Source organism: Artibeus jamaicensis, unplaced genomic scaffold (assembly GCF_021234435.1).
Source record: "Artibeus jamaicensis isolate MK-2021 breed Jamaican fruit bat unplaced genomic scaffold, CSHL_Jam_final contig_1998, whole genome shotgun sequence".
Lineage (NCBI taxonomy): Eukaryota > Metazoa > Chordata > Mammalia > Chiroptera > Phyllostomidae > Artibeus > Artibeus jamaicensis.
Window position 1 is genome coordinate 1,369,026 of NW_026521407.1, and position 27,943 is coordinate 1,396,968.

At 60.7% G+C, this 27,943-nt stretch overlaps 1 protein-coding gene across 4 annotated transcripts in view; it reads right to left on the reverse strand.

The window, feature by feature from the left end:
- ARHGAP23 (Rho GTPase activating protein 23) overlaps positions 1–27,943 on the reverse strand; it is a 76,815-nt gene that overhangs the window by 25,076 nt on the left and 23,796 nt on the right. For 2 of the 4 annotated variants that reach the window (XM_037149892.2, XM_037149890.2), the window contains exons 2-12: positions 18,313–18,474; positions 15,541–15,568; positions 14,330–14,425; positions 14,052–14,130; positions 13,855–13,909; positions 9,756–10,920; positions 8,091–8,246; positions 7,767–7,881; positions 7,535–7,592; positions 6,003–6,146; positions 1,110–1,424 (exon numbers count right to left, since the gene is read on the reverse strand). In XM_037149892.2, coding sequence (XP_037005787.2) covers positions 1,110–1,424; positions 6,003–6,146; positions 7,535–7,592; positions 7,767–7,881; positions 8,091–8,246; positions 9,756–10,920; positions 13,855–13,909; positions 14,052–14,130; positions 14,330–14,425; positions 15,541–15,568; positions 18,313–18,474 — 2,373 coding nt within the window. Of the gene's footprint in view, positions 1–1,109; positions 1,425–6,002; positions 6,147–7,534; positions 7,593–7,766; positions 7,882–8,090; positions 8,247–9,755; positions 10,921–13,854; positions 13,910–14,051; positions 14,131–14,329; positions 14,426–15,540; positions 15,569–18,312; positions 18,475–21,897; positions 22,120–27,943 lie in introns of those variants that run through there. The other 2 variants (XM_037149893.2, XM_037149889.2) reach the window with 2 other exon arrangements.

Here is a 27,943-nt window from a genome sequence, read left to right on the forward strand (position 1 = left end):
CAGGGCTGGATTCCTGAGCAACCCCCACCAGCCTCGGGGCCTCGGATAACGCTCTGAGCCTCAGTCTCCTCAGCAGTAACATGGGAGCGATAATATAGCAACCTCAGAGTGTGGGTGCAGAATGAGGCCCCCAGCCTCCATCGCAGCCCTGCCGAGGCATGAGAGAGGTGCTCCATGAGGAGCAGGTATCTCGAAACTGAAGGTGGCTCAGGACCCCTGACCATGCCCTGCTGGGGACAGCCCAGCCAGGCCTCCCAGAGCAGGGACCCAGATGTGAGGTGCTTTCCTCCTTGAGGTGAGGACAGACAATGTCCCAGGAGGGGCAGACCTGGTGCAGTGAGAGGGTGCGTCCTCACCCAGAGGGTCAGCAGCCCTCCCCCCACAGTCAGCAGGGGCCCTGCAGGGGCGGGCCCCGGGCCTCCGTCCCCTAGGCAGAGACTGGCCCCCATACCCAGGACCCCCACAACACTTTGTGCAGGTGTATCGAGACACTTCCCTGCGGGCGCTTGCGGAAACCCTAGCCCAGGCCCCTGGTGTGCAGCTGCCTAGGAAGGGGCGCCATTTTTTCAATTCCCCCGAAGTCCCTGCCAAAGCCTTGGCTCGATCCCTGCTGCCTGCTGCCAAAGGCCAAGCCTCTTGGCCTCCTCCCAAGGTCAATGTGTTCGTGTCCCTGCAGACAGACCAGCCCTGTCAGAAGGGCCAGCCCCAGTCCTGGCACAGGGGCACCCCGTGCCGTGACACATGCCATAGAAAACACACACACCAGCGAGCCTGCAGCCAGAAGCTGAGGCTGGCCTGGAGCTGACCTCGCTGAGCCGAGCCTCCAATCGTAAAATAATTAATAACAATAATAAAAAATAGTAATTACTATCATTCCCACGGTTATTTTTTGTTGCCGTCAGTCAGGGCACACTAAAGATGCCAGGTACTCTTTGAGACACTGTGTTTTCTGTCCACACCAAGCCCTAAATGGGTACAGTTGCTGACCCACTTTATGGAAGAGGGAACTGAGGCTCAGAGTGATGCAAGGAGGCCCGCGGCAGGTGGGAGGTGGCCCTGGGTTGCGCCCTGGCCTCCCTGGCCCAGTGGGGGCTGGGCGGGGCCCTCACCTCGCCCTCGGCCCTGCTATGCTCTCGGATAGCTCTGATCCAGCCCAGCATGTCATCCCGGTCCTCAGCCTGAAAGAGATATTCACAGAAGTCAGCGGTGGTCAGCCGGAACACGTGCCTCCTCTTGGTCTCGCTGTAGGAGATGTCCACCAGGCAGGAGCCGATGCAGACGGGCGCCGCCTCGTCCTCACCTGCGACGGCCGCCGCCCCCGCCGCTGCCGGCCCGGGCTCCCGCCGCTCCTTGCTCAGCGAGAGGGAGCGCGCCCGCAGCACGGCGTACACCCGCTTCCACTGGCGCAGGCCGCCGCCCACTTTCTGCAGGGAGACAGGAGGAGGAGGGGGGAGAGACAGGAGGAGGAGGGTGTGAGAGGCCAGGCCTGCCTCCCCGCCCCAGAGCCCAGGGAGCGGGGTGGTAGGAAACTGTAGACAGTGGACACCTCGTCGTGCACTGGGAGGCCCCTGCTTCACTCCGGTGAAAACCCCGGGCAGCCCCCTGCCCACAGTTTTCCAACTCTCAGCCTCTCGCCTGCCTGGACACACCTACCCATCGTTCTCAGTCCCCCCCAGAAAGTCCACGACCTTCTCTTAAAGACTAGCATCCTTAAAGCCCAGCATCCACACTCGCGGCCTTGGCAATGCCCCAGAGAACCACCAGGGGCCCTGGGAAGGCAATCGGCCCCACCCAGAGGGAGCCACCTTACATCAGATCCTGACAAAGCCATTCCTAGTCCACACACGCTCCCTTCACAGCAAAACCGATGCAGGGTGTCACCCACACTTGCTCCCCTCCTTTCTTTGCCTCTCCCTCAAAACTCCACACAGTACCCCTTCCCAGGAAGCCACTTCCGGGCCCTTCTGGGCCTTTTCCTTAGCCTCTCTGAAGCCTTTGGCCATGCCTTCAAACACTATTCAAACCTTCTCCTAGCACCTGGGACCCCACGGCCCCTGGTTTCCCTGCTAATTCCACTGGCTGCTTCTCAAATCTCCTCCACTAGTTACCTCCTCTGCACCAGGGGTTCTCAACAGCGGTGAATCGCCCCCAGGGGACATTTGTCTGGAGACATTTTCGATGGTCACCCCTGGGGAAGTGCTATGGCATCTACTGGGCACAGGCTCAGGATGCTGCTAAACAGCCCCCGATGCCCAGGACGCCCCACAACACAGAATTGTCTGGCCCCAGGCGTCAATAGAGAGGTTGGGACGCCGCCCTGAAGGATGGGAGCTGGTAAACTTTGTGCTGGGCTCCCCTCTCCCTGCGTGCCCCCCCATGGCACCGTCTGTGTGCTCACGGTGATGCCCAGGGTACCCCAGGCTCCGCGGCCCCATCCCCTGCCTCAGGTGCTGCTGAGGCATCTACACAGGGACAGCCCACAGGCCCCGCTCAGTAGGGAGCACTTGACCCACCGGGTCCCCAGAAACCTCAAAGTTGCCCTTGACTCCTCCCTTTTCCTCACTTTGATATCCAACCTGTCAGAAAGCCACTTCAGCTTCCCAAACGTCACCTGCTACCACCTTGTCCACGCCATCAACCTCTGTTGCCTGGACAACCGTACAAACCTGCCCAGTCTCCGCTCTCGCCTCCTATAAGCCGTTCTCTGCCCAGCAGCCATGGCCACGATTTTAAAACGTAGCCGAGATCGTGTATCTCCCCTGCTTAGCACCTGTCAGGGGTTCCCACCAACCTGGAATCAGATCTAAGGACTTGGGTATCTGGTCCTCCCTCTCCAAACCCATCTCCTCTCCCTCCTTCCTCCCCATGTCAAGCCACATGGCCTTCCTTCTGCAGTGAACAAGCCACACCCACCCTTTCCAGGCCTTTGCAGTAGATGGTCCTTCCACCTGGAGCCCTTTCTCTTACTTCCTGTGGCTGCTCCCTTCTTGCCCTTCAGGTCTGAGCTCAAATGTCACCAGCATCCGTTCCTCCACAAGGCCCTCTCTGACCATTTCCCCCCGTGGGGCGCCCTCCCTCTGACTTAAAGGCAACCCCATTCCCTGGGTGCTTACTGCCGTCCCAGGTGATACGGGTGATGGAAGTCCCCCGTTTAGAGGAAGATCCTGAGGGCAGGAAGCTCACCTCTCCTCTCAGTCGGCACCCCAGATCCTGGAGCCACAGTAAGTGCTCATCAGTGTTTACTGCACAAGTGGCCGAGTCAGCCCTGGCGCGCCCCGAGCACAGGGGCTCTGGCTCAGACCCTCAGACCGAGAGCTCCTTCCCTCTGGCTGGTGGCCCACCTGCTGCTCCGCACCCAGCACCCAGCACGCGAGTCAACACAGCAAGCCTGCCTACCACTGCAGCCGGGGACCGGGACAGGGGACAGCAGGGCCCTCCAGGAGAATTTTAATGTCGGGGTGAGGTGGTAGCAAGGATGCACCATTGAGACTGAGCCAGGTGACCTTGGGCAAGTGCAGCCCCCTCACCTGGCATCAGTGTTCCCTGCTGCTAAAACATCCTCCCTCCCCTCTCTCATAGTCAATGTCTCTGAAAGAAACTGAGGGATGAGGGGGTCACCCAGGAGAGGCTGGACTCGTGGGGACAGACAGCGCCCGGCTGGCAATCAGGACCCCGATCAGACCAGGGGCTACAAGTTGACTTGAGGGCCCCTCTCCTAACTCCCAGGCCATGGCACCAAGGGGGCGAGTGAAATCAGACTCTGGCCAAGATGGGAGTGGAAGCCCCTGTCCACCAGAGCTGGGCAGTGAGCGGGAAGGGGGCGGGTCCTCTCCCTGCCCCAGAAACACTGTGGCTGGGCTTCCAGGGGCCGCCCAGAGCTGGGGCACGGGCTACCAGGCGGGCAGGAGGAGCAGCTCTCAAAGGCCCGTCAAGGGACCCAAATGCTGGGCCAAAAGCGTTTGTTGGCACCTGGCTCCCCCTCCTGAGCCTCCCAGGTCACACCTCCTGGTCACCTGCCTGCCCTCTTGCTGGCCCTCCTCTTTGGCCCCCGTCTCCCCGCCCTTCCTTTCACGGTGCAGCCTGTCTCTGGCCCTCTCCTTTCTGGAGCCCGCACCCTGGCTGCCAGTGCCCTCACACACCCTGATGGATGAGTGCCCTCCCTGGGGGACCTCCGTCCTAAGTGCTGTATCCTCAGCACCCCGGTCTCCAGGACACCTCCACCCTTGGGCTCCACATGGGCCCAAGGAAACCTTGGCTTCCTTTCCCCAAACCTGTCCCTCCAGGGCCTGTGGCTCAGGGGACCCACCACCTTACAACCCCAGGGACGCCAGGGACCAGGGTTGCCGCCCCCAGCCTTCCTCACCTTCTAGCCATCAGCAAGCCCAGGCCTTCCTTCCCCTCGACCCTCTCTAGGTTGTCCCTTCCCCTCAGCCCCACGCCACAGTCTCAGTCAGGGCCTGCGCCCTCGTGCACTGGGACAACAGCGGTGGCATCGTCTCTTCTTGTCTCAGGCGTAGCACTTGCCTCCTGGGCCCCCACCCCCCACCCCCATTTAAAGCTCTTGCCCTGAGTGAAAAAGCCCCCTGTGCAGGCAGGTGCCCGAGTCCCTGCCTTGGCCGCCACCTCTTGGCCTGGCTCCCAGCTCCCCAGCACTCCCTCCCCACCCGTCTCCGGGTGGTCCGGAGGGCAACCCCGTCCTCACCTACTGGGTGCCATGACCCAGGACACCGCCATCACAGCAGTCGGGCAGTAGAAACTGTTATGCAACTGAGCTATTTCTGCTCGTCAGGAGCCCCAGCAGGGCAGGACTGGCCTGGCTCCCTCGTCACGAAATCCCCAGAACCTCCACTGAGAATCAGGGCGGGCCACGCCCTCAGTCATTACCACAGACTGGGTGAGGGCGCAGAGGAGCCAGCCCTGCCTGGACAGCCATCTCACTGCACCCTTGGCTCCTGGAGTAGAGTGACATCGTCCCCATCCTACATGCCAGAGAGGAGAGGGCTCAGAAGCTAACAGACCTTATGCCCAGAGTCTGCGCTTGATAAGTGGCTTGGCAGTAATTCCAAGTCTGTCTGACTTCAAAGCTTATGTTCTTTCCAGGCCCAAGACCCCTGGAAGGCAGGCTGGAACATTCGAGTAAAAGTAGGAAGCAGAATAGTGGCTGCCCCGTGCCAGGCACCGAGTAAACCCATCTCATCCAACCGCCAACAACAGATGCGCGAGCTAGGGATTATATCAGTTCCATTTACAGAGGAGGAAACTGAGTCCTGGGCCGGCGGGTCACCCAAGCTTCCCCGGCAATTCGCATTGCAGCCAAGAGGCAGGTCCGGGTTATGAGAACCACTCTGCTCCGCTCTGCGCTGTTCAGAGGCTCAGCGCGGGGCCGCCTCTCCTCCCTCCACATCGGCCACAGCACCCGCCTGGAACTGAGGTTCAGTCACCCAGACCAGGGGCCTCACTGTCTCCCCTTCGGGCCCTCCACCCCCAGGCCCAAGCCCCCCGATCTCTCACCTGGGTCTCTGTGGCGGCTCTTAACTGATCCTCTCGCCTCCGCTTTGGCTCTAATGCACTGCCCAGGAAGCCACATGAGATAGGGCTCAGGCTTCCAGTTGCTCTCAGGATAAAGACTAAAACGCTTGCTGGCTTTGGAAAGGCTGACCTCTGTTTTCTTTGGGGGCCTCAGCCCCCCTGAGAGAATCACCCTGGCCTTGCTCCCTCATTTTCCATGAACCCTAGTGGCCACTTTTGGGGTGACCTGCCAACCAAGGGCTGGTTTTGTCAGAATTCCAAGCACAACTCGATCAGATCCATTCCACAGAACAGACCTCTTTTTCATGCGTGCTCTGGGTCCCCCAGAAGTTCTTCCCAGCATCTAACTCCTACCCGTCCTGCTGCAGCCTCAGCTGGTTCTCTTTGGCTCGGGAGACTACGGGGTAAGAAGCTGGAGGTTCTTCTGGATTCAGCTTCCATCCACCTTCACCTCATTCCACCAGCCATCTTACCTTCCCCTTCTTGGTGAGGACCTGCTTATAGCACAACCAGCCTTCTCTCCTGATGTCGCTGAAGGTCGCGTCCGAGAGGTCGGAGGTGGAGTGTCGCTTAGAAGCAGCGTCAGCATCCTCGGAAGTGCCCCAGCTGTCCAAGGACTGCAACAAGACCACAGAGGGTGACCTGAGGTGGCTCCGAGAGTGCCAGCGTCTCTGGAGCCCCACGGAGCCCTCGCAGCCGCAGGCGCCCACGCCGTGCTCCGCTGAGCTGTGTGGCCTCGCGGCCTCGCTTGCCCTCCCTGGGCTGCTGGGTTGAGGTCATGAGACAGAGGTACTGGGGAAGCCAGAAAGGGGAAAAGGCTCTGATCCGCAGACCACGGGCCTCGTCACGCCAGAAAGGCCCATCGAGAGCCTCGCTTAATTTTATAGACTTGAAGGAATTAAGGAAACAGAGGAAGTTGGAACATCAACAAAGACTAAATTAGTGCAGCAGGTAGTCATGTCCACAAAGGGTTAAACGGAGGAAGTGATAGTGTCAGCAGGACTCCAGCCACAGAGGTGACACGAGGGACAGTGAAGTCAGCAGAGGAAGTTAGAAGGAGTAAGCCCGGTGACAATGTCATCGAGTGTTAAACGAACCAAAGATACTGGGAGTGTGAAATCAAGGTGGCTCTCGCTGGCCCTGGCTGGTGTAGCTCAGTGGATTGAGTGCGGGCCTGAGAACCAGAGGATCGCGGTTCGATTCCCAGTCAGGGCACATGCCTGGGTTGCAGGCCAGTTCCCAGCAGGGGACGCATGAGAGGCAACCATACATTGATATTTCTCTCCCTCTCTCCTTCCTTTCTCATCTAAAGATAAATGAATAAAAAGCTTTTAAAAAAAAAGATGGCTCTTCCTGTCCATCCACTGCAGAACTGACCTGCTGTTTCCCCAGGCCCAGGCCCTGAGGCCGGAAACTCGAGCTTCCCCATCGCCCTCAACCCTGTGTCCCCCACTCCTTTCCCATGGCCCCGGCCCCTGGAGGCACCGCTCGTGGGCACCCATCGAGATCAAGCAGCGAACAAGCCAGATAAAACCCCTGTCTGCATGGAGCTTACGTTCCAGCTGGGAGACAGGCAGGAAAGGAGGTGGATGCATGGATTATAGAACATGAGGGGCGCTCAGGAGAAAAATAAAGTGGTGAAGGGAGCCATGAAGTGTCAGGAGGGGAGGCTGAAATTTCATGGAAGGCCTAAAAACACGTGACAGAAGCAGACGAGGCGAGTCCTGTGGGGGGGGGCAGCTGTGGGGGGGGCATTCCAGGGAGGGAGCGGCGGGTGCAAAGACCTTGGCTGGAGGGTGGGAGGCATCTGTAAGTGACGACAGAGCCCACGGAGGAGGGTGGGTCGCGTGGCTGACATAGGGGCGAGTGGGTTCGGAGAGAAAGGAGAGGGCAGGAACCGGAGGAGCCCATTTCAGATGACAGAGGTCATGGGCCTGGACCCCACACCAAGGCCCTGCCCAGCACCCCAACACCCTCGACGCCCCCACACACGCATGCCACTCACCCCATCGGTGAAGAAGCTGCGAAGCATCCGCAAGCTGGGGACGCGGTTTGGCAGACGCCTGGGGAGCAAGGACCAAGAGTGAGGCGGGTGGAAGGCCGCGCGAGGGCCTGAACCGCCACCCTCCCCGAGTCCCAGGCTCAAAGGCCTTCCAGGCAGAAGGCTCACTGCCGTGGTGGGTGGAGGGAGGACCCCAGGGCTGGGAGCAAGCCGCACTGGACCGGAGCGTCCTCACCGAAGAGCCTTGCCCTCGTCCCGGAAGGCGTTGAGCCCGTCGTCGCAGGACTTGGAGCGCTCCGTGGTGATGGCCAACAGGTAGGAGGAGCGCCGGCGGCTGGCCTTGATGCTGCCTGCAAAACCACCGCACGGGGCCCCAGGGTCAGTGCGGCGCCGGCCAGGGGCTTCCCCGGAGCCCTCCAGTCTGGGCAGGGCCAGGAGGAGCTGAAGCCGGCCAGAAGAGGTCAGACATCAGGCAGCAGACCCAACAGAGACTGTGGGGACAAGACAGCAAGGGGAAGGGCAAGGTGGGGCTGGGGCTGTGGGCGTGGGGAGCACTCACTGCAGTCCCGGGAGTAATGGCGGCCGAGGGCAAAGGTGAAGGTTGGGGAGGATGGGCTGGTGCCCAGGGCGGGAGCCGAGTTCATGGCACTGGAGACCACAGCAGAGGCAGGGACATGCTTGGCTTGTAGGTCAATGCTGGGACTAGTGGGCTCATCTGCAAGAAGGGAGGGAGTGGTGGGTGGAGGTGGCAGAAAGCTGAGCCTGCTTGTCCCCCACCCCCAGACTTGCCTCCAGGCCCAGCCCACATCCCCAAAGCCCCTCAACTCTCCAGTGTTCTGCTGGCAACATACGCACAGCCAAGGGTATCCCCCCAACCAGACTGTGGTCATGGAGGCATGGCCCCCGACTCCCCCATCACACCAGGGGCACCAGCAAGAGGTTCAGCCAGCCCTCTTAGACCAGGCTCCTGAGGGCAGAAACTGTGTCTCCCCACCGGACTGCGAGCTTCTGAGAATAAAGCCCACCTCCTGCGTTAGCTGGGGGCTCCTCGAGGGCAGGAGCTGTGTCTCCCCTTAGATGGGGAGCACTTTGAAAGCGAAGACTATACCTCCATGTCAGACCGGGAGCTTCCTAAGACTGCGCCTGCCCACTCACACCGAAGCACTGAAGGCCGGCTGCGGGCAGCTGGGGCTGGTTCTCCCCTCCCTCCCTCCCTCCCTCCCTCCCTCCCTCCCTCCCTCCCTCCCATGCCTGCACTACGGCCTGCCGGGCTGCAGCTCCGGCAACCATTTCTGGGCCAGGGGCCCAGGGGCCCGCCAGCCCCACGACCTTTCACCCTGTCTTTCTCCCAAGCCCCCAGACCCAGCCCAGCCCATCCTGCTCCCTCATGGGTGCCTCACATTCAGCAAAGACTAAACCTTTCCCTGCCCCACTCCCTCTCCTTCCCAAATGCAGGTGAGGTGTCACCCCACAGCGAGGCAAGAAACCTGGGAATCACCCAGCTTCTCCACTCCCTTGACTTTCCCTTATCCAACATCCATTCTAGAGGCAGCAAGCTTTCGGTATCCCATCTGCTCTCAGGATCAAGTACAGACTCCGTAGAGTTTGACGAGCCCCCTCTAGACCCGTTCTGATGACCTGGAAAGGCCTCCTGCCCCCATCGCTCAGTCCTTGCATATTCCAGTCTCTCTCCCCGAACTCTCCCCCCCCCCCCCCCAGCTAACTCCTCCTCACCCTTCGAGGCTTAGCCAAAATCTTTCTCCAAGTTTCTCTCCTTGGCCACCATGGCCCGGTCTAGGCTGCGTGGTCCTTCCCTGTCTCCTAGAGCTCCCCGCCTGCCCATCACACCCCCACCCCATCGACCTGCTCTGGCCTGATCACAAGTCCCTCTGGTGGGCCACGTGCCCCAGGAGGGCATGGGGCCTGGTGCCACAGCTGACACAAACACTCGTCAGATGGATGGAAGGTTGGAGGGTGGATGGAAGGAACAAAGAGTGAAAGGAACAAAGGAAGGATAGAAGGACAGAAAAAGACTGATGGAGAAATGCAAAGGGAGAAAGAAATGAACAAAGGAAGGAGGGAAGAAGGAAAGAATAAGGGATGGATGGAGAAACAGTCTGATCCCACCCGCACCCAACCCGAAGTTTTGCCCATGGTGACAGGCGGGTGGGGCATACAGGGCACAGCCGGGTCTCCCAAGGCAGCCTCCTGCACCATCACTCACCAATGAAGGGGATGGAAGCCAGGGAGTCCTCTGTCGTGGCCAAAGGGGCCATCTTCCTGCCTAGGCGTTCCGCTCGCCCGCTGGTCTCTGGGTCTGAGGACTCGTCACCAAACCCACGGTTCATCTGTTTTGCAGGGGGCAGCTGGACCTTGCGGCCTGTTGGAGGCTTCTGCCTCAGGACCACCTCGTCTCGACGATCCTCGGCAGGAAGCTCTGGGGCCCGGGAGCTGGGTTCTGGCTGGATGACCCTGGGTGGTTCGGAGGCCTCTGGCAGGAACGGCGCGGAGGACTGGGCCAAGTTGAAGGTGGGAAGCCCCCCAAAGGGTGAGTCCCGGTAGGAGAGTGCGTGTAGGAGGCCAGTCCGGCGCTGGAATGATGGGCTGTAGCTCCGGTACCCAATGTACCCCATGTCGTCCAGGCCCTGCAGACCAGGCAGGGGCGGGGTCTGGGGTCCAGGCAGGTCCCTGGATGGGCAGGCAGGAGTACGGGCGGATGGATGCTGGGAAGCCCAGCCACAGCGTTCGAAGTGAGGTGACACCAGTGCCCCTGGCCCCAGTGCCTCAGCTGAGTGGGTGGCCCGGCTCAGGTAGTCGTCTGAGCCAGCTCGGTGCCAGCCCTCCTGGCCCAGCTGGCTCAAGGCACCCTGGGAGGTGGAGCAGGGCCACGGGTGGTGGGTAGTCACGTTCTCCAACCGGTCCTGGGAGGCACTGCGGGCCCGAGGGGGCATGGCGGGGCACCGTCTCTCCCCCGCCCTGCGGGGTACCTGGTTCGACAGCCAGTGTGACAAGGCCTGCTGGCACTCCAGTCTGCTGGGGGGCACCCGGCTGCCAGGCTCCGGGAAGGCACGCGGTGTTCGGGGCTCTGAGGGAAGGCGGGGGAAGGCACCAGGGCTGGGGCGGGGCTGGCTCATCCCCGAGGAAGGGTTGTCCAAATGGGCGCGGGCGGCCGATGGGATGCGGGTTCCCGGGTCGCTCCAGGCAGCAGGACTCCGGGGGTCACTGGGCAGTGCTGAGAGGGGCTCAGGCACCATCGCGGCCCAGGCGGAGACCCGGGCTGGCGGGGCATATGTCTTCCGAGGGTAGCAGATTGGGGGTGGCTCTGGGATGCTCCGGGCCGCTCCAGAATATGGCTCGTTCCCCTTCAGGTAGGCATCCTGGGAGTAGGCCTGGCGGAGGACAGAGGCGAGTGAGCTGGGTTGGGCAGGCTGCACGGGGCAGGGCGACAGACAGAGGTGGGGGCTGAAAGGAGAGGACCAAGCAGGGGGAGTCCTGAGTCGTGGGAGTAGGAGCGCATGCTCCAAAGAGGGTGGGGTAGGGGACAGAAATAAGAAAATCGGAGGCCTGCGAGAGTCTCTTTCTCTCTCTCTCTCTCTCTCTCTCTCTCTCACACACACACACACACACACACACACACACACTGGAGAAAGGGCCAGGATTCCTCTAGGACTTATGACAAGGACTGCCTTTAGCCGCAAACATTCCAACATCTGTTTTCCGGGGTCCTCCCCCCATGCTGGCCTCAGCTGCCTCCCTACTCCCCCATGTCCAACAGCGCCCACAGCCCCTCGGGCGGAGCTGGGACATCCCACCAGAGACAGGTCAAGGTGGCAGATGACAGAGAAGGAAGCCAGCTAAGGGGTGTGTCTAAGGGGAGGCTGGAATGCCCAGCTGTCCCACCATTCCCTGGATGGGGCGGGGGTGGCTGGAGGCGGGGTGGAGGCTCTTGGGCCCCTGGAGTGAGGAGGAACTAGCTCACCTCCTGCTTCCTCAGGGTCAGGTTGGGGGAGGGGCCAGACTGGCTGAGGGGCCTTGGGCCACCTTCTGCCACCGGAGGCCTGGAATTTGGCTCTGGGAGCTGAGGCTGACGCTGCATTGCTGAGGAGTGACAGAGCCAGTGCCCAGGCCAGCCACAAAGGAGGCAGCCCCCAGGGACAGCGGCCTGGTGGCCCTGCCCTAGCCTGGCCCTTGATGGGGTGCCTGGGGGTCTATCTCAGGGGGAAGTACTAAAGGGTGGGAGAGTGAAACCAAACACACACACACCCCACAGGAGACACAGGAAAATACACACCCAGAGACACACTCACACATACATAGCAAAACACAATGAGACACACACACACACACACAAATAACTACACCTCCAGTCCCGGGCACACACATCATGTGATGAAAATGAGCTAAACCACACCCCCGCACACTCAGCCCCCTTGAGCCGGCACGGCCGGGACGCACATACCTCTCCTTCCTGCCATCCTGCCGGCTCAGCTCCCGGCTCCCCGCAATCACACCAGTGGCGGCAGCATCCCGCCGGCCTCCACCCTCCCCCACCCGGCTAACCCCTCTGACCACCGCGCCGGCCCTGGCCTCCGTGGCCCCCCACCCCCGCCTGCCCTCCCCGCGGCTGCCTTTGGCCCCCGCCAGCTATTTCGGCCGCGGGAGGAGGAGGGAGAAAGGATGGGTGTGGAGGGCCCTCGCAGCGTCGGCGGTGGCGTCAGCCGCTGCCTCGGCCCCATTGGCCTCCAGCCTTGGCTCCCGACCACAGGAATGCCTGGGCCCCACCCTCTAGCCGGCAGGGATGGGGGTGCCAGCGGAGGCCCCCAAATGCTGACATCTGGGCCTGCCCCCCCAGCCTGGGTAGCAGAGTTCCAGGCCGCCTCCCTCCCCATTTCGTGCCCCCCTCCAGCTGAAGAGGGAGCGGGAGGGCAAGCCCCAGGCCCTTCCCTGTCATCCCAGCCCAGAGCTCGCCCAGCCTCAACCTGGGGGGGTTTGGGCAGGGCCTCTGAGACTCTGGGGGAGCCATGCCCCTCTCTGGACCCTCATCCTCGCCTCCCCATCGCCAGGAAGGGCAAGGGGGCAGCTGAGGTCGGGGGTGGAGGTTCCCAGAGGGGCAAGGTGCCAGGCAGGACACCGTGATTACAGTGATTACGAGACCATGTCCAGGGCAGAAGCCAACACAGTGGCTCTCAGGGCCTCCTGGGCCTGGCACTCGGCCTCCCCGGGGGGGGGGGCAGTGACCTTGGGGCCGAGTAAGCTGGCATCTGGCTGTGACCCCTGAGACCAGGGAACTGGGCACTGGACAGAGAGAACTGCCTCGGGCTCTGGGGCAGGGCTGGGAGTGGGGCACAGAGAGAGAGAGAGAGACCGAGTGTGCAGTGTGCACAGTGTGTGTGCACAGTGTGTGGGGTAGACAGGTACACACGTGATGCACACAATGTCCATGGCATGTGCAGGGCTCAACGCTGAGCACCAGGTGGGCTGAGGCGCCTGTGAGGGAGGCGAGTTCGCACAGCCCAACGTGGTTGTGGGCGGTCTGGTCACTGTGTGTTGGGGGGGCGCTGGTGCCTGTGTTGGGCTGGAGCCGTGGTGTTTGGGGGCACACCTGTCGTGACGACAGGGAGCAGCGTGATGTCAGCGAGTGTTCACGCGTGGTAGTGAGAAGCTCAAGGACCTGCGCTGTGACACACGGGACGTGGCCGTGCTGTGGGAATGGAGACGCCGCGGGCTGTGTGGGGCCGCATGGCCTCTGCGGTGCACCGAGGTCGTGTGTGTGGAGGCGTGCGCCTGCTGTGGTGTGTCTGTGTGTCGCATGCCGCAGTTTAGAGCATGCTAAGGGGCTGCATCGTGTGGCTGGTGCGTTCTGCTCGTGTAGAGTGGTGAATGGTGTGTCGTGTGAACTGGAGCACACGACTGTAGGGCGGGTGTGCTGTGTGCGTGGACAGAGCTACAGGAGACACACTCACTTGGGGCCGGGGGAAGGTGTGGGTAACAGGCTTCTCACGGGAGCCAACAAGAACGTGCCAGTCTGGCAGGGCCCGCTGGGTCACCCTCCTTCCAGACGCCCTGGCAGGAATCCTGTCTGCCAAGGCTGGTGCCTTCCCCTCCCCCAGCACAGCAGCCCTGAATGAAGCAACAACCAGTCCCAGCCCAGGGCCAGGCCTGGCATCCCTGATTGGGCAACGCCAGGCTGGTGCTGCCCCCCCCCCCACTCTCTTCTCTACCTCCCAGAGGGGCAGACACAGGAAGGAGGCCGGAGGGGGAAGGCTATACCCTGTCCCCAGGCTCCAGGGGTCCTGCACCTCAGAGTGCAGGGCAGGACTCACCAGCTGGAGGATGTCCTCGTCCTTGGGCATGATGGAGAGCTCCAGAGTGTCATCACTACAGAGACAGGGCAGGGGGTCAGGCTCGGCTGAGGCAACAGGGTCTGGGGGAACAGGGGCCCTGGTCTCCAGGAAGGGTGTGCAGGGGCTCAGTGACTGGGCAGGAGCTGATATGGGAGAGGGAGGCGGAGGGCGCTCACCTGTTCTGGATCAGAGCTATGACCTGGGAGTAGGTCTTCCCAACGACGCTCTCTCCGTTCACCTTCACCAGCCGATCTCCTGGGGACAAGGGGCAGGGCCGGGTGTGAGCAGGCCAAGGCACATCCATGGACCCAGCTGAGAACCCCGGTACTCAGAATGGATGACAGCAGGTGACAGCAGCCTCCCTAACACCTGGATCCAAGAATCCCATCCAACCAGAGGGTAAGGAGAAGAGGCCCGGAGGGGTGCAATGAGCCTAATAACTGGGACAGCTCACCTGTGCGAAGCCCCGCCCTGTGGGCAGGGCCCTCATCCTTCACATTCTTGACGAAGATGGTGTCCATGGGCTCCAGGCGGTGCCGGGGGGAGGGTCCTGGCGGGCATCAGCCAGGTTAGCTGGCGGGGGACCTGCTGAAGGTCACACCCATGCACAGCTACACACACTCAGAGAATAACCGCACTCACGCAGACACCAACAGAGCCCCACGTGTTCAAAGGGGCGCAGGTGCACAGGACGAGACAGAAAGACACGCTCCTGGGAGCGGGAAATTCCACACAGGTGCAGGGTGGCTCCTCGCGCATCCCAGCGCTGTGCTGGGAGGCAGACTGAAAAGGGCAGAGACGTGGTCCTTCCCCTTCTCTGCTTCTTGTCCCGTGGGATGGACACACACACACACAAGTCACAAGGCAGAGGCAAGAGTAACATAAAAGAGGCTGTATCGAGCGTTGCAGACATACCAGCAGGGAGAGACACTCCCACACACAGAGAATGTCCACACCCACAGACCAGGGGAGGCTGCGGGAAGGCCCTGAATCTCACGGACGCCCAACTCCCCACCTCCGACATCACACTATACCCAGAGATACTCTTCCGCTACCGCCTCCCTCAGAGAAATGGGCCTGTTCTAGTCGGCTGGCTCCTCCCTCACCACAGGCCTCTGTAATAAGGACTCAGAAAGACAGAGTCCCTGTGGCTTCCCAGCAAAAACCCTGTGAGCAGGGGAGGAAGAAGGCTGCTTGTGCAAGGAGTTCTGCCTTGAATACCCTGGGGAGCCTGGGTGCAGGGATCCTTTCAACAGCAAGGGCCACAGCCAGGGGCTGCAGGCTCTTCTCCACAAGGACAGCCCCTGATCAGCTGCACCCCCCCCCCCGCAGCCTCCAGGCCCTGCAGCCCCTGCGTGCCTCAGTAGGCTGGGAGTAACTCCAGAGCGCGGGCCAGGTCTCAGAAACCCATCTGCTCCCCCAGGTGCCACCTCCGGTGTGAGACAGAAAGGTCCAGAGGGAGGCCAATGTGAGGGAAGAAAGGGAAGGTAGACAGAGTGTGAGCAGATGCCAGAGTGGCCACACAAAGAAGAGCAAGGACGGGGACAGCAGTCGAGGCTGAGGGGCACAGCGAAATGCAGGCTGACTTGGGGAGAGCGAGAGAAACAGAAGCTGGAGCCCCAGCTCGGGCCCAGCCCCTGGGGCCCAGCCCTCACCACCCCTTACCTCCTCCTCGGCCTCCATTCTCTTCCTCCTGCAGGGGACAGAGAGATGGGTGTTGGCCCTCGGTCCAGCCCTTGGCGGCACAGAGGGAGGCTCTGCCCGGCTCCGCCTGGGCGGGCCCCTCAATCTCCCTCACCCAACGGCCTACCTCCTTATCTTCCCCAAATAGCCCTGAGCCTGGACGGGGCAGGAGGGTGTCTGGGGACATCAAGTCCCAGGCAGGATTTCCCAGTGACATGAGCTCTCTCTCACGCCGATCCCACCACCTCAACATCGCGGCCGTCCGAAAGCCCCCAGTCCAGTGGGGCACCCATGACCCCCTCCCTTGGGGAGACCGGAGCAAACATACTAGCACAGAGAGAGGGAACCCAGGCAGACAGAGATAAGCAGGCATGACAAGTGCAAACAGTGGCTATCAGTTCCTAGAGAATGGGAGGGGAGGGCCTGATGAGTGTCCCTGGGGGAGGGGCCTTCAGAGGGCTGGGAGAAGGCCTCCTGTGTGAGGGGAGTGGAGTGTGCAGGCGCCTGGTGTCAGAAATAAGCAGATATGTAGGGTTGCATCGGCAGGGGTGGAGGAGAAAGTCAGCACCAGCAGCCGCAGAAGTCGGACCGAAGCGTTTGAGTTTGAAATGAGGGGGAGAGGGAGCCAGTGATGGTTCTTGAGTGGGAGCGAGTGGTTGTGAAAATACCAGTTGGAGAAGAGGCATCGAGGTGCAGGGCTAAGAAGCTGAGTCAAGGGGACCCATTAGGGGGCCTCTGGGGTCACCCTGGTGAGGGGGAAGGGCACTGGATGTGGGAGGAAGCAGAAACGGACAGAGGTCAGAGGGACAAAAACGGGCCCGCGGGATGAGGCGCTTTCCAGCAGGATCTGACCTGCAGTGTCAATGCGGCTAACCCTCTCCACAGAGCATCCGTGTCCCAGAGGACTCGTCCAGGGCCACTCAGAGGCTCAGCAGCAGAGCCATGGCTGGAAGCCAAGACTCGGCACACCAGCCAGGACAGGAGGGCCTCTGGGCGCTGCTGGAGAGTCGCTCTGCCCCGCCCTCCCACGGGGGGTGCGTGCCGGCCAATGGGAGCTGACAGCGCAGGCAGCGGGTGGCAGAGGTGGACAATGCACTAGGGTGGCTGAGCTCCCTCCCTGCAGGCTCCCAGTCCTGGGCAGGTTCTGGAAAGGGAATGGAGCCTGCCCCTGGCTCACTCTGCCCCAGAGTCTGCCAGCGCCCATGTGAGCTAGGTCTCTCAGAGACAGGTCCACTGCCCAGCCTGGCCACTCAGACTGCCTTTGCCCTTGTCACCCCTCAGCAGGGACCCCTGAGAGAAGTTGGCAGGAAGGAGAGGCATTCTGGAAAAGGAAGGAAGAAAGGACTGAAGGCTCCAGGGAACTAGGGGGTGGTGTCCCTGGGCATCAAGAGGCAGGGCCGTGCCCCCCCCACACACCATCGGTCCCCACTTACACTCAGAAGCATAACTGCAGCCAGTGAGAATAGCGTGTGCAGCCCACACGCCCCAGACTCAGACATGGTGAGGAGAGCTGCACAGCCATGTACACGTGATGCGTATTTACAAACACCAATATACACATGTTCATGTGTGTGTACATGAACAGCACACCATGCACACACATGTGCCCACAAAGAGCCGTGCAAGTGCACAAACACAGGCCGTGAAATCCAATGCCTCGGTTCCCTGGCAGGTGGAACCGAGTTCTCCAAGGGGGAGACCCCAGCAGCTGTGCAGGCTGGTTGGTGCCAGCCCTGGGGGAAGCGGAGTAACGGGCTCACTGACTCCAAAATAAATCTTTCTCTCCCTGGCTGGTGTGGCCCAGTGGATTGAGCACCAGCCTGCAAACCAAAGGCTGCCAGTACTATTCCCAGTCAGGACACATGCCTGAGTTACATACAGGCCACATCCCCAGGTAGGGGCACACGAGAGGCAACCACACATTGATGTTTCTCTCCCTCTTTCTCCCTCCCTCCCCCCTCTCTAAAAATAAATAAATAAAATATTTTTAAAATATATACAAGACAAACCTTTCTCCCCTGCTGGGAGACTTGGGGAAGGGAGCAGGGCTCTCCTGGGGAGCCCTGGTTCTTGCCTGGGCCCCCCCTTGGCTTCCTGCATAAGTGCTTCACTTTCAGGACCCCCTCCTCCCAAGCTGACTCTGTGGGTTGGGCTGAGCTGCCCTGGTTCCCGGACTCAAGAGAACGTGACATTGATATGAGGGCTGGAAGGTCCCTTAAGGGTCAAGTAAAGAAACGCCCGCAGGTTACAGCAGGAGATAAGAAGCCCCAGGGACCACGGTGAGTTGGGAGTTGTACCAGGGCTAGAAGCCAGGCCTCCTCCATCCCCACCCAGAGTTGTTTGCAGCACCCAGAGGGAGGTCGGCCTGGGCCTGGGTGCTCTGGGAGGGGTTCCCAGGGTGTGTTAGGACAGACCCTCTGAGGGCTCAGGCTGAGAGGGAGCAACAAACCCCACTCAGAAGTGGCCAGTGGACCAGGGGTCCCGGGACTGCATGCACCTCTCTGAGCAGGTGGCTCCCCTTCCAGGGGCCTCGAGTCTGAGGTGTGAACTAGCATCCTGGCTCCCCCACCTCCAGGTCTCCTGTACTGAACCCGCCACCTGCTCCCCCCACAACCGCCGCTTTCACCTGAGAAGCTGACGATGACCCGGGCCACAGAAAAAGGACTTGGAGGAATGGGACAGTACAAAGCAATCCCCTCTCCCCCATCGAGGCGTCCTCACGGTGGACTGGAGCCACGGGCGACCCGGGCGTACCTTCAGGCCGCAGTGCACGGCAGACTCGGGCGGGTACACGATGAAGTGGCGAAGGGTGAAGCCGAAGCCATCCTGGGGACTTTTGTGCAGCAGCAGCGTCCGGGTCCCCTGCCAGGGGAGGGGGCGCCCAGGAGCGCACCCATCTCTCGGGCCCAGCGGCAGCTGTAGAAGCACAGGGAGAAGGGTGAGTGGCCACTACCTCCCGCAGCCCAGAGGACCTGAAAGGGTGGGGTCCTTGGGGTTCCAGGCACCCTCCTGCCGTTCCTTCCTCTCTCACCCTCATCAGCCCAGAAGCTTCTTCCTTCTTTCTCTCCCAATTCCCTCCTGACACCTTTGCCTCCGAGGAAACAATGCGAAGCAGTGAGTGAGCCAGGTGTTGGCTCCACTCAGTTCCCCAAACATTTGCCTGCCATGTGCCAGGCCCTGGACATGCGGGGCCGGCTGCTCTCTGAGCTCATTCTGGCTGCTGCACACTCTCACGCACACACACAGACAGGCACACGCATGGGCAGATGCAGACACCTCCACACGCACCACAAGACCCAGAGAAGCACACCCATGTGCAAAACACATACACACAGATGAGTTCACACATGCTCTCTTGTGTGGACACGCAGACATGGCTACACACAGTTGCACGTAATCAGCCTCACACGTAGCACGTGCCACGCATACAGACATACATAGGCATGGACAGACTGGCCCACACACATGTCCCTCAGGAGCCGCAGGTGGAACAAGTGGGGGACCGAGAGCCACGAGGGAGTCGACTGGACATCTGAACGGAAGAGACTTCCTGCGGCCGGGGAGCCCAGCCCAGAGGCCTGGCTGGCTCTCGGTGACTAGGAACCCGGGTGGGGGCTGCGGGCACTTTGCTGCCCCCTGGCCGGCCCGCTGGGATACTCGGGGATTGCCCAGGATGGCATGGCAGAGGGTGTGTGAAGACGAGGGTTTGGGGACACACAGGACTCTTTCTGGGGCCTGAGGGAGGAGAGGATGGACAGTGTCCCTGCTCGGACACAGAGAGGGAAAGCGAGTGACAGGGGGTGTCAGAGAGGTGTGTTCACGGGGAGGCGGGGGGCGTTCTGGAGAAGACAGGAGCCCAGGGCGGCACGCCGGGTGTAAAGCGGCGGGGGGGCTCCCTCGGGGGCTCTCAAACCCCCACTTCGAGCAGCCTAACCTAACAACCCTCAGAGGCCAAGGAGTCCCTTCCTCTCCCCCCTAAACAGCCCTCAGCCCCCTCGTTCCTCCTTGGCACCGGAAAGAAAGGCAAGGCTGGGTGCCCAGGGAAGCCGGCTCTGGGGTGAGGAGCTCCCCCTTTCCTCTTAAGGCCCCTTCCCTCCCCGTCTAATAGTTGGAGAAAGCTCAAGTTTGCCACTCAAATGTACTGATACAAGAAGTTCCATCGTACTTCCATCCAGCCTCCTGTTCACACATCTGGTGGAAGGAAGCCGGCCCCGTGCCCAGCACTAGGCTAGAGAACTCGACCCGGGGTCGGGAAGAGTAGAGGGAAACGTGGCAGAGGCAGCAGCCTCGATTCAGGGGACGCAGCTGGGTGGGCAAGGAGGACGCGCAGCTCCAGGCTGAGGTGACCACGCCGGCATGTAGGTCTGGCAGGCTGCCCAGAGGCGGTTGCGGGCTCTTTGTCCGTGCAAGGGTTCGAGCAAAAGCGGCAGGTCCCCCAGCCCAACAGGGTTCAGCTGGGACTCTGGCGTGGGGTCCGAGGCCCGGCGATGCCCCGCAGTTCCTTCCACCCGTGGTGGCAGCCTGGACTCTCCCACTTCGACCCACAGTCCCGTGGGAGCCCAGAGGAGAAAATTCTCTGGGAATTCTGCTGAGGGCTGAAATCTCTCGGATTTCCTATCCCTGCTGACCTGGCAATGAACTGACCAGGGAGAAGAGAGGGCCTCAGGAGACCCTCCCCTGCCCGCTCCTCCCAGAAGCCCCAGCTCCTCTCCAGTGTGGGGGCAGCCGCCCCTGCACGCCCTCTGCTCAGGCTCCGAGCTGAGGCTGTTTGCAGGCACCATTGTCTTGCTGGTGTCCTGGATTAAGGTTTAAGCCACCAGCTGCCCCAGTGACGAGAAGTGGCTGAGACAGGTCCCCGCATGCTCCCCACTCCTCCCCCAGCATACATCCTGCCTGGAGCTGCCCGCTGCCTGGGGGGTGCCACCCTCTGGGGGGCCCCTGCCTGTAACCCAGGGTGGTAGACATACCTTGTCTCAGGCCCCTTCCTCACCCAGGCACTGCTGGGGCCCCCAATCTTATCTCAGGCTTATCTCCCTTTTCCCTCTTTCCAGTTTCCCTTCCCCCATCCTTTCCAACTAGGCTTTTGAGGATGTCAGCGTGGCGATCCCCCGGCCACAGCTACCACACTCTTGCCTGAAGTGGGGACACCACAGCCCCCATCCACAGCCGCCCTGGCGGCCCTGCTGCAGGAAGTTCCCTTCCTTAGGTTTAGCCGCAATCCCTCCACACAGTTACACAGGTTTGTGCCCTCTCCTCCCCTCCATCCGACCAGGGACAGTGCTGGGTCGTGCTCTTGTTTTGCTGGAGAACGAGCCTCTGATAGAGGCAGAAACAGAGGAGCCAGCAAGGAGCACTAGAAAGGTGATTAGATTGGGAAGGGGTGCCGCTCACACACATCCCCAACTCTGCTCTCTGAGGCTGGAACAGAGACAAGGGGGGCTCAGGGGACAAAAAGGGGCTCAGGGGACACAGGGACACACCTGATTAATGCTCTCCTGCTCCAGATCTATTTCTCAAAGCTCCCACCCTCATGTCAGGAGAGAAAGGGACATCCAGAAATACCAGCTGATTCCAGGAGAAGGGCAGCGGCCCCAGGGCCACAGATTAGACACAGCCGGACACACGGTGCTCCGGCAACACCAGGAACGAGACCCCAGGAGTCCTGCTCCTCCCCCAGGAGCATAAAGAGGCCATTGCAGGGAGCACAACGTTCACACCGGGCAGGGTGCCCACTGTGACTCACGCCCTGCCAGCCCGGTCGATCCCCGACATCAGAAGCACTGTCCCCACCTCCCCATTCCCGCCCTGTGTGCTAGTCCTCACCCACTGATCGCTCACCACCCGTTCTGCCACCTCAGTCTCCTTTGCCCCCTAGAAAACCCTTGTGTGCCCGGGGGGGGCCCCTGTCCACTACCAAAGGGAGGGCAGAGTGGTGTTCACCATTCCATTTAGTGGTGCTCCTGCCTGCCTCTGGCTCAAGGTCCCCGTGGCCCAAACTCCCCAGGATTCCAGATGCCCCAGCATCTCTTCAAAGAACCCAGGTCTCCTCCATGCTTCTGCTGCTTGTGAACTAGTAGGCTCGGGCCTCCTGGAGGCCCTCACCCAGACTAGGGTTTGTCATCCAGCACCCCTGGAAAAGCTCTCAGCCACGATCCTACCACCCACCCCAGCAGTTCTCCAGCTACTCACTTACTCCCCACTCTGGGGCATTGGTCCCAGAGCACAGGGCACACACGGCTCAAAGATCCCAGGGAGTTGGTGGTCCAGCACCCGCATCCCCGCCTCCCCACAAGGCCTGTCCAGGCCCCTGCCCTCAGTCCCCACTCCCTCAGCGCTCACCCTGGCCCACCGCGACCCGGGCGCGTGGCGGTCGCTGTGACTGAGGTAGGGCAGCCAGAGGCAGCGCGGCTCTGGGGCGCTGCAGTCCACACCGACGGCACGCTCCCAGCGCCAGCCCCGGGCCTCGGCAGGCTCCAAGCGCCACATAGCGCTGCCCACCAGCGCCGCCACAGGTGGGGGCCCCCGGCCCCGCCGGTGGTCCCGGCCCCATTGCGCCGCCGGGGGCCCAGCTTCCGGAGCACGGCGCGCGGCGCGGGGGACCACGGCCACTCCTCGGCGCCCCGCGGGCGGCGTCCTCGGCCCTCCTGGCGGCAGACGGACCCCAGGGGTCCCCGCCCGCCCCCCAGAGCCACGGGCCCGGGGCCCGGGGGCCCCGAAGGGATGGCCGGCCCGCGCAGAGGACGGCAGGACGGCTGGGGCGTCTCCGCGCCTCCGGCTCCACTCCGCTGAAGGCGCGGAGCCCGGACACGCCGGCGAGTCGCGCAGAGCAGACACCTCCCCCTCCGGGGCGGCCCCTGTGCAGGGCCGCCCAGCTCACACACTCACACACACTCACACACGCGCACACAGTGCCCTTGCACAGGCACGCAAGCACAGAGCCCCTTCACCCTCCCACCCGCACAAAAACTCACCCCTACCGGCCCTGCACACACCGCACCCAGCTTCCTGCGCCCACAGAAGCACACATTCACATGTGCACGCATGTCCTTCACATGGAGGCACACACATAAACACACCCCACCCACCCAGTACACACCTATACCACACACACATCCCACACCCTCCCAGCCACGCACACTCACGCACACTCCCTCTTCCACACACCCCACAGAAACACACCCATCAGCACCCTACTCCCCTCACACGTACACCGTGTATGGACTGCATGCCGTATGCACGCACACTTTGGACACCTCCCATACGTGTATGGTTCACACGTCCTACAGAGACATGCGTGCACACGTACCCACGATGGCCTGAAAGCCCGCCGGACACGGCCCACGTCACCACCGCCCCCACTCCACGCACACACTCTGCCTGGCACCCACACCAGAGGCGCCCTAGGGCTACAGGTGCAGTCCCCACTGTCACTGGGGGGAATGTGACTGCCCCTTCCCCAGGACCCGCCACCCCTTCACTCTGCCCAGAGGGGCCAACACCTTGCTCCAAGCTGGTCCCGCCCCACACCCGGCCTGTGAGTCAGGCAGGTAGCCCAAGTGCATGGCAGACCCCACTCTCGCCACCCCCCCCCCGCCTCCTCCCTCCCCAGGCCCCTTCCCGGGTGGGGCTGGCAGAGGTCTGGGCTGGTAGGTAAGTGCCCATCAGCACCACCGTTGCTATCCCACTCGACTGTTCACAGACAGTGTGTTTCTCAACAAGGCCCGTTGCTGTGGCCTGGGGCCACCGCTATGATTCAGTTTTCAGATGAGGAAACTGAGGCCCAAGAGCACCCAGCTTGTCAAGACATCACTGAGACTCCAAGCCCAGAACCCCTCACTCCAACCTTGGACCTTATTTCCAGATTCTAGCCAGCAGTCAAGAAAGGGAGGCTGGGGTTGGGGTGGGGGAGGCAGCTCCAGCCAAACCTTGCTCCCGGATCTGGGAGTGTTGGGGGACAGAATCCCAGCACTGGGTCCTCACTGGCAGCCACCCAAAGGGAGAGCCCAGCAGAAGGGTTGGCTCCCTCATTCCGTCCGAGGAAGGACAGCCGTGTGGGCGGTAGGGGAGTGACATGGAGGGGCCCAGAGAGGAGAGGGGTCCTGGCAGCAGAGGGAGGAGAATAGAGGACCCTCAGGGCGGGCTGGAGTGAGGGAGGGAGAAGGAAGGGAGGAGGAAGGGTGAGGGTGAGGCATGTGGGGGCCGGGGAGCGGTTTTGTTCTCCTGTTTCCTGTTTGCTGCTTGCAGGGCCCCCTGTGCAGGAGCTGGACCCCCACCCCCACCCTGGCGGAAGCCAGACGGGAAGAGGGAGGCTGCCGCCAGCGCTGAGTCAGGAGGGCCCGGGAGCAGAGTGGGAAAGGATGGTGGTCAAGGGAGCAGAACTCATGACGTCCCCATCAGCACCCTCCGCTGTTCCTCTGTCACTAGAAAACCAGACCCGGGGCTGGCCCCCTCCTGCCGGAAGCACCAAGATGTCCTCAGCCATGTCAGACCCTGTGGCCCCAAGTGGAGGGCAATGGCCACGAGGGTGTCCTCCATCTGGCCTACTCTCCCAGCAAGCAGTCTATAAGTCCTTCCAGATACCTAACTTCCTTTCCTCTTGCTGTAAGTCCAGTCCCTGGTTCTCAGGAAATGGAGTGACTCTCCCCACTCATGCCCCAGGGAGTCTCTCACGGCCAACAGGTGCTGCTGTGCATCTGGATCAACCCCTGGGGGTTCCGTGTCCCGTGATGCGCATACCTGGGAAGTGATGAGCCATGGATGATGTCTATTTCCTGCCCTCTCGCTGGGCCGAAGCAGCAGGCCCAGCAAAGAAGGTAACAGCCTGGTCCAACACAAACCCATACATTCCCTCCCCCTCCCCCTGAGCCCCAGCTGCTTCTACAGGAATATCAAGAAGGGGGTGTACACAGTAGGGTACAAGGTTGCACATAGTTTGAATAAATGATCCTCCAGGCCTGGGGAGCCTCTCAACCCCCTCCCCCATTTCCTCTGGGAAGGGAATGTGGGGTGGGCCCCAGAGGGTGGTGGGGGAGGGGGCCAAGGGCTGGGAAATACCAGGCGTAGCTGAGATTCTATTCCAAGCCTTCCTGTCTAGTGTGAGTCCTCTTTCCCTACACCCTCCCCAGCTTCCTCCCCCCCAAATCAGGAATTACCCAGCTGAGCAGTCCCTCCCATCATCCTCTAGTTTGACCAGCTTGCAAAATCCATTCAACCTTATCTTCCAGGGGTTCTCGGGACAGGTCTTGGGAGCTGCACCCTCAAGAGAAGGGCATCCAGTTTTCTTCTCTCCAAATGACATAATCATCCCTTTACTACTTCAAAGCACTTTCATTTTATCTCATTTGACCCTTACCCTAAGAACTGGATGTCCAGGGATTATTTTTACACCCATTTTTCAGATGTAGAAACTGGGGCTCACAGAGGACAAGTGACTGGTTCAAAGCCTCGCTTTTACTAAGCTGGGACAGGTCCCAGGGTTTTAAAGCCTGAAACAGATTTTTTTCCCACTTCCCTCTTGTTTATCCTTTCAACAACCATTTCTCGAGTGTCAGGCCGGGCACTGTGCCAGGGCCTGGGGCACCTTGGAGAATAAGACCAGTGCAGACCTCATCATCAGAACACTTAGAGTTCTCTTAGCACAACAGGTCCCAAAACTCTTAGGGGTCTCCAAGTTCCACATTCAAGCCCGAGCCTGCTCCTTTCACCCAGAACAGAGGGAGACTCTCACTTATCAAGGGGGCCCCTTATCAGGGGTTTGGGCCTCTTCTCCCTGGGAGGAAACAGTCTGTTTGAGGGTGGGGCCAGAGCCCTTGAACCAGAGGGCGGCCCAGGCTAGAGGAGCAAAAGGCTGCAGGGGCCAGCCCCACAGTCAGGAGCCGAGGAGAAGGAGAGTCCCGGGGTGAGGGTCTGGGAACCGGAGGAAGAACACCGCTGCGCTGAAGGGCGAGTGGTTCAGGAAGTGAGAGAGGGGGCTTGGGGTCAACTCTCCTGCTTTTCCTTCTTCTGGCTTTCCTCCCAGAATGTAGGCCCCAGGCTGTAAGAACTAGGCTTCTCACCCCAAGAGAATGATCTGGCATTTCGGAAGCTTCAGCTGGGCCCACACATCCACCCGTCCTTGCAACACCACTAAACGCAGACCTGTAACTATCCCACAGCCTCCCCACCAGACAGAGCGCATGCACCGCCAGCCCTGTCCCTCCCAGGCATGCGGGCAATGCGATACCCAAGGCATCTCGCCCGCCCGCGCCTGGGCCTCTGATCCCTGCCCCAGTCTCCTCATTCAAGGGCAGCTGCCCCCTCGGCCCTCCCCCACCCTTTTGCCCCATTCAGATGCCTGGTTCCCAGAACCACTTGTGTACAGTCCTGACGTGCCCCAACACGCTGAGCTGGCAAGCCGGCCCAACAAGCTTGCATTGCTCCAACACCCTCCGTGTGCATCTGATAACCCTAGTCACTGGGAACCTGGGGACCCCGAGCTTGGTATGGTCCCGCAGCAGGGCGTGGTTCGAGAGTCGCTCCAGACTCATGCTCCCCTCCCCCCTTCCCGTCCAGGGCCAACCTTGCTCTGAGTTGAGGTGGTAGTGACGCTCCCCTCCGGCCCTTAAACAGAGCCAGAGCCAGGGACGGCTGGGGGAGGGGAGGAGGCAGTACTTGAGATGCCAGAAATTCCAGTGTCATCTCCAGGAGGGACCAGCGTGATCCCAAGTGGCACAGAAACCCCTCGTTCTGCCGTGGCAGCAGGGCCCAGGGGTGAGCTCACCACAGGCTCCGGAGTCCCTACCACTTTCTGGCTGTGAGACCCAGCCTAGCCACTTAATCTCTCTGAGCCTTGGTTTCTCACCAGTAAAATGAGAATGGGCCCCGGCTGGTGTAGCTCAGTGGACTGAGCGCGGGCCTGCGAACGGTAGGATCGTGGTCCAATTCCCAGTCAGGGCACATGCCTGGGTTGCAGGCCAGTTCCCAGCAGGGGTGCACGAGAGGCAACCATACATTGATATTTCTCTCCTTCTCTCATTCCCTTCCCCTCTAAAAGGTAAATAAATAAAATCTTTAAAATGAGAATGGAGCCCTGGCTGGTGTAGCTCAGTGGATTGAGCACGGGCCTGCGAACCACACGATCGCGGTTCGATTCCCAGTCAGGGCACATGCCTGGGTTGCAGGCCGGTTCCCTGCAGGCCAGTTCCCAGCAGGTGACGCACAAAAGGCAACCATACATTGATGTTTCTCTCCCTCTCTCCTTCCCCCCTTCCCCTCTAAAGATAAATAAATAATAAAATATTTTTAAAAAAATAAAATAAAATGAGAATGGCACTAACTTCTGCCTCATTGGTTGTTGGGAGAATTAAGTAAATTAAAGAAAGTCCTTAGTGCAGGCCCTAGGCACACAGTAGGGATTCAATAAATGTAAGGGTTTTTTGTTGTTGTTCTTTTTCCTTTTCCTTCAAAAAAACCTTTTATTGAGGTACAATTAACATACAATATTATGTTAGTTTCAGACGTACAACATAGTAATTCCAGACGTGTGCATCATGAAATGAGCACCACAGTGATCTGGTTAACATCCGTCATCAGCCACAGTTACAGAATTTTTTTGTTGTTGTGATGAAAACTTCTAAGATCTACTCTCTTAGCAATTTCAAATATGCAACACTGTATTATTAACTATAGTCACCACGCTGTATGTACATCACATCCTGTGACTTCTTTTAGAACTAGAAGTTTGGAACTTTTGACATTTGGCCATGCCCTCAACACCCCCCACCTAACCCCCATCCACCACCTACTCCCCTCAACCCCCCTTTCTCACCTCTGGGAATGACCAATCTGTTCTCTCTGAGCTTGTGGGGGGGGGTTTGGTCTTGGTTGTTTGTTTGTTTGCTCGTTTTTTTAGGATTCCGCATGTGAGATCATACAGTATTTGTGTTTTTCGGTCTGACTTATTTCAGTTAACATAATGCCCTCAAGGTTAATGCGGGCTGTTTTGAGTGCCTTTTGGATTTTCGCACTTTCACAGGCCCAGCCACGCTCACCATGAGACATGGGGACAACTCAGCCACGTGTGCACAAAGACACAGAGACACACGTGCACACTTAGCCAGACAAACCCACCGACATGGGGGTCGCCACCTCCCTCTGCCAGCCCCTACAGGCTCCTGTGTACCCCAGCTTCCCCCAATCAGGACCACCCTCCTTCGACAGCAGAACTTGGACAGGCCCAGAGCCTCGTCTTGTAGGTTCTTTGGGAGTGGGGAAGGGGTGGGAGACGTGAGACCCTGGGATGGGGCCTGCTCCTGGCAGACGAGGAACTTGGCAAAAGTGCCAGGCTGGCAGGACCTTTCCCAGCAGAAGAGCCATTCCCTCCTCGGGGAGGGGAGACAAAAAAGGA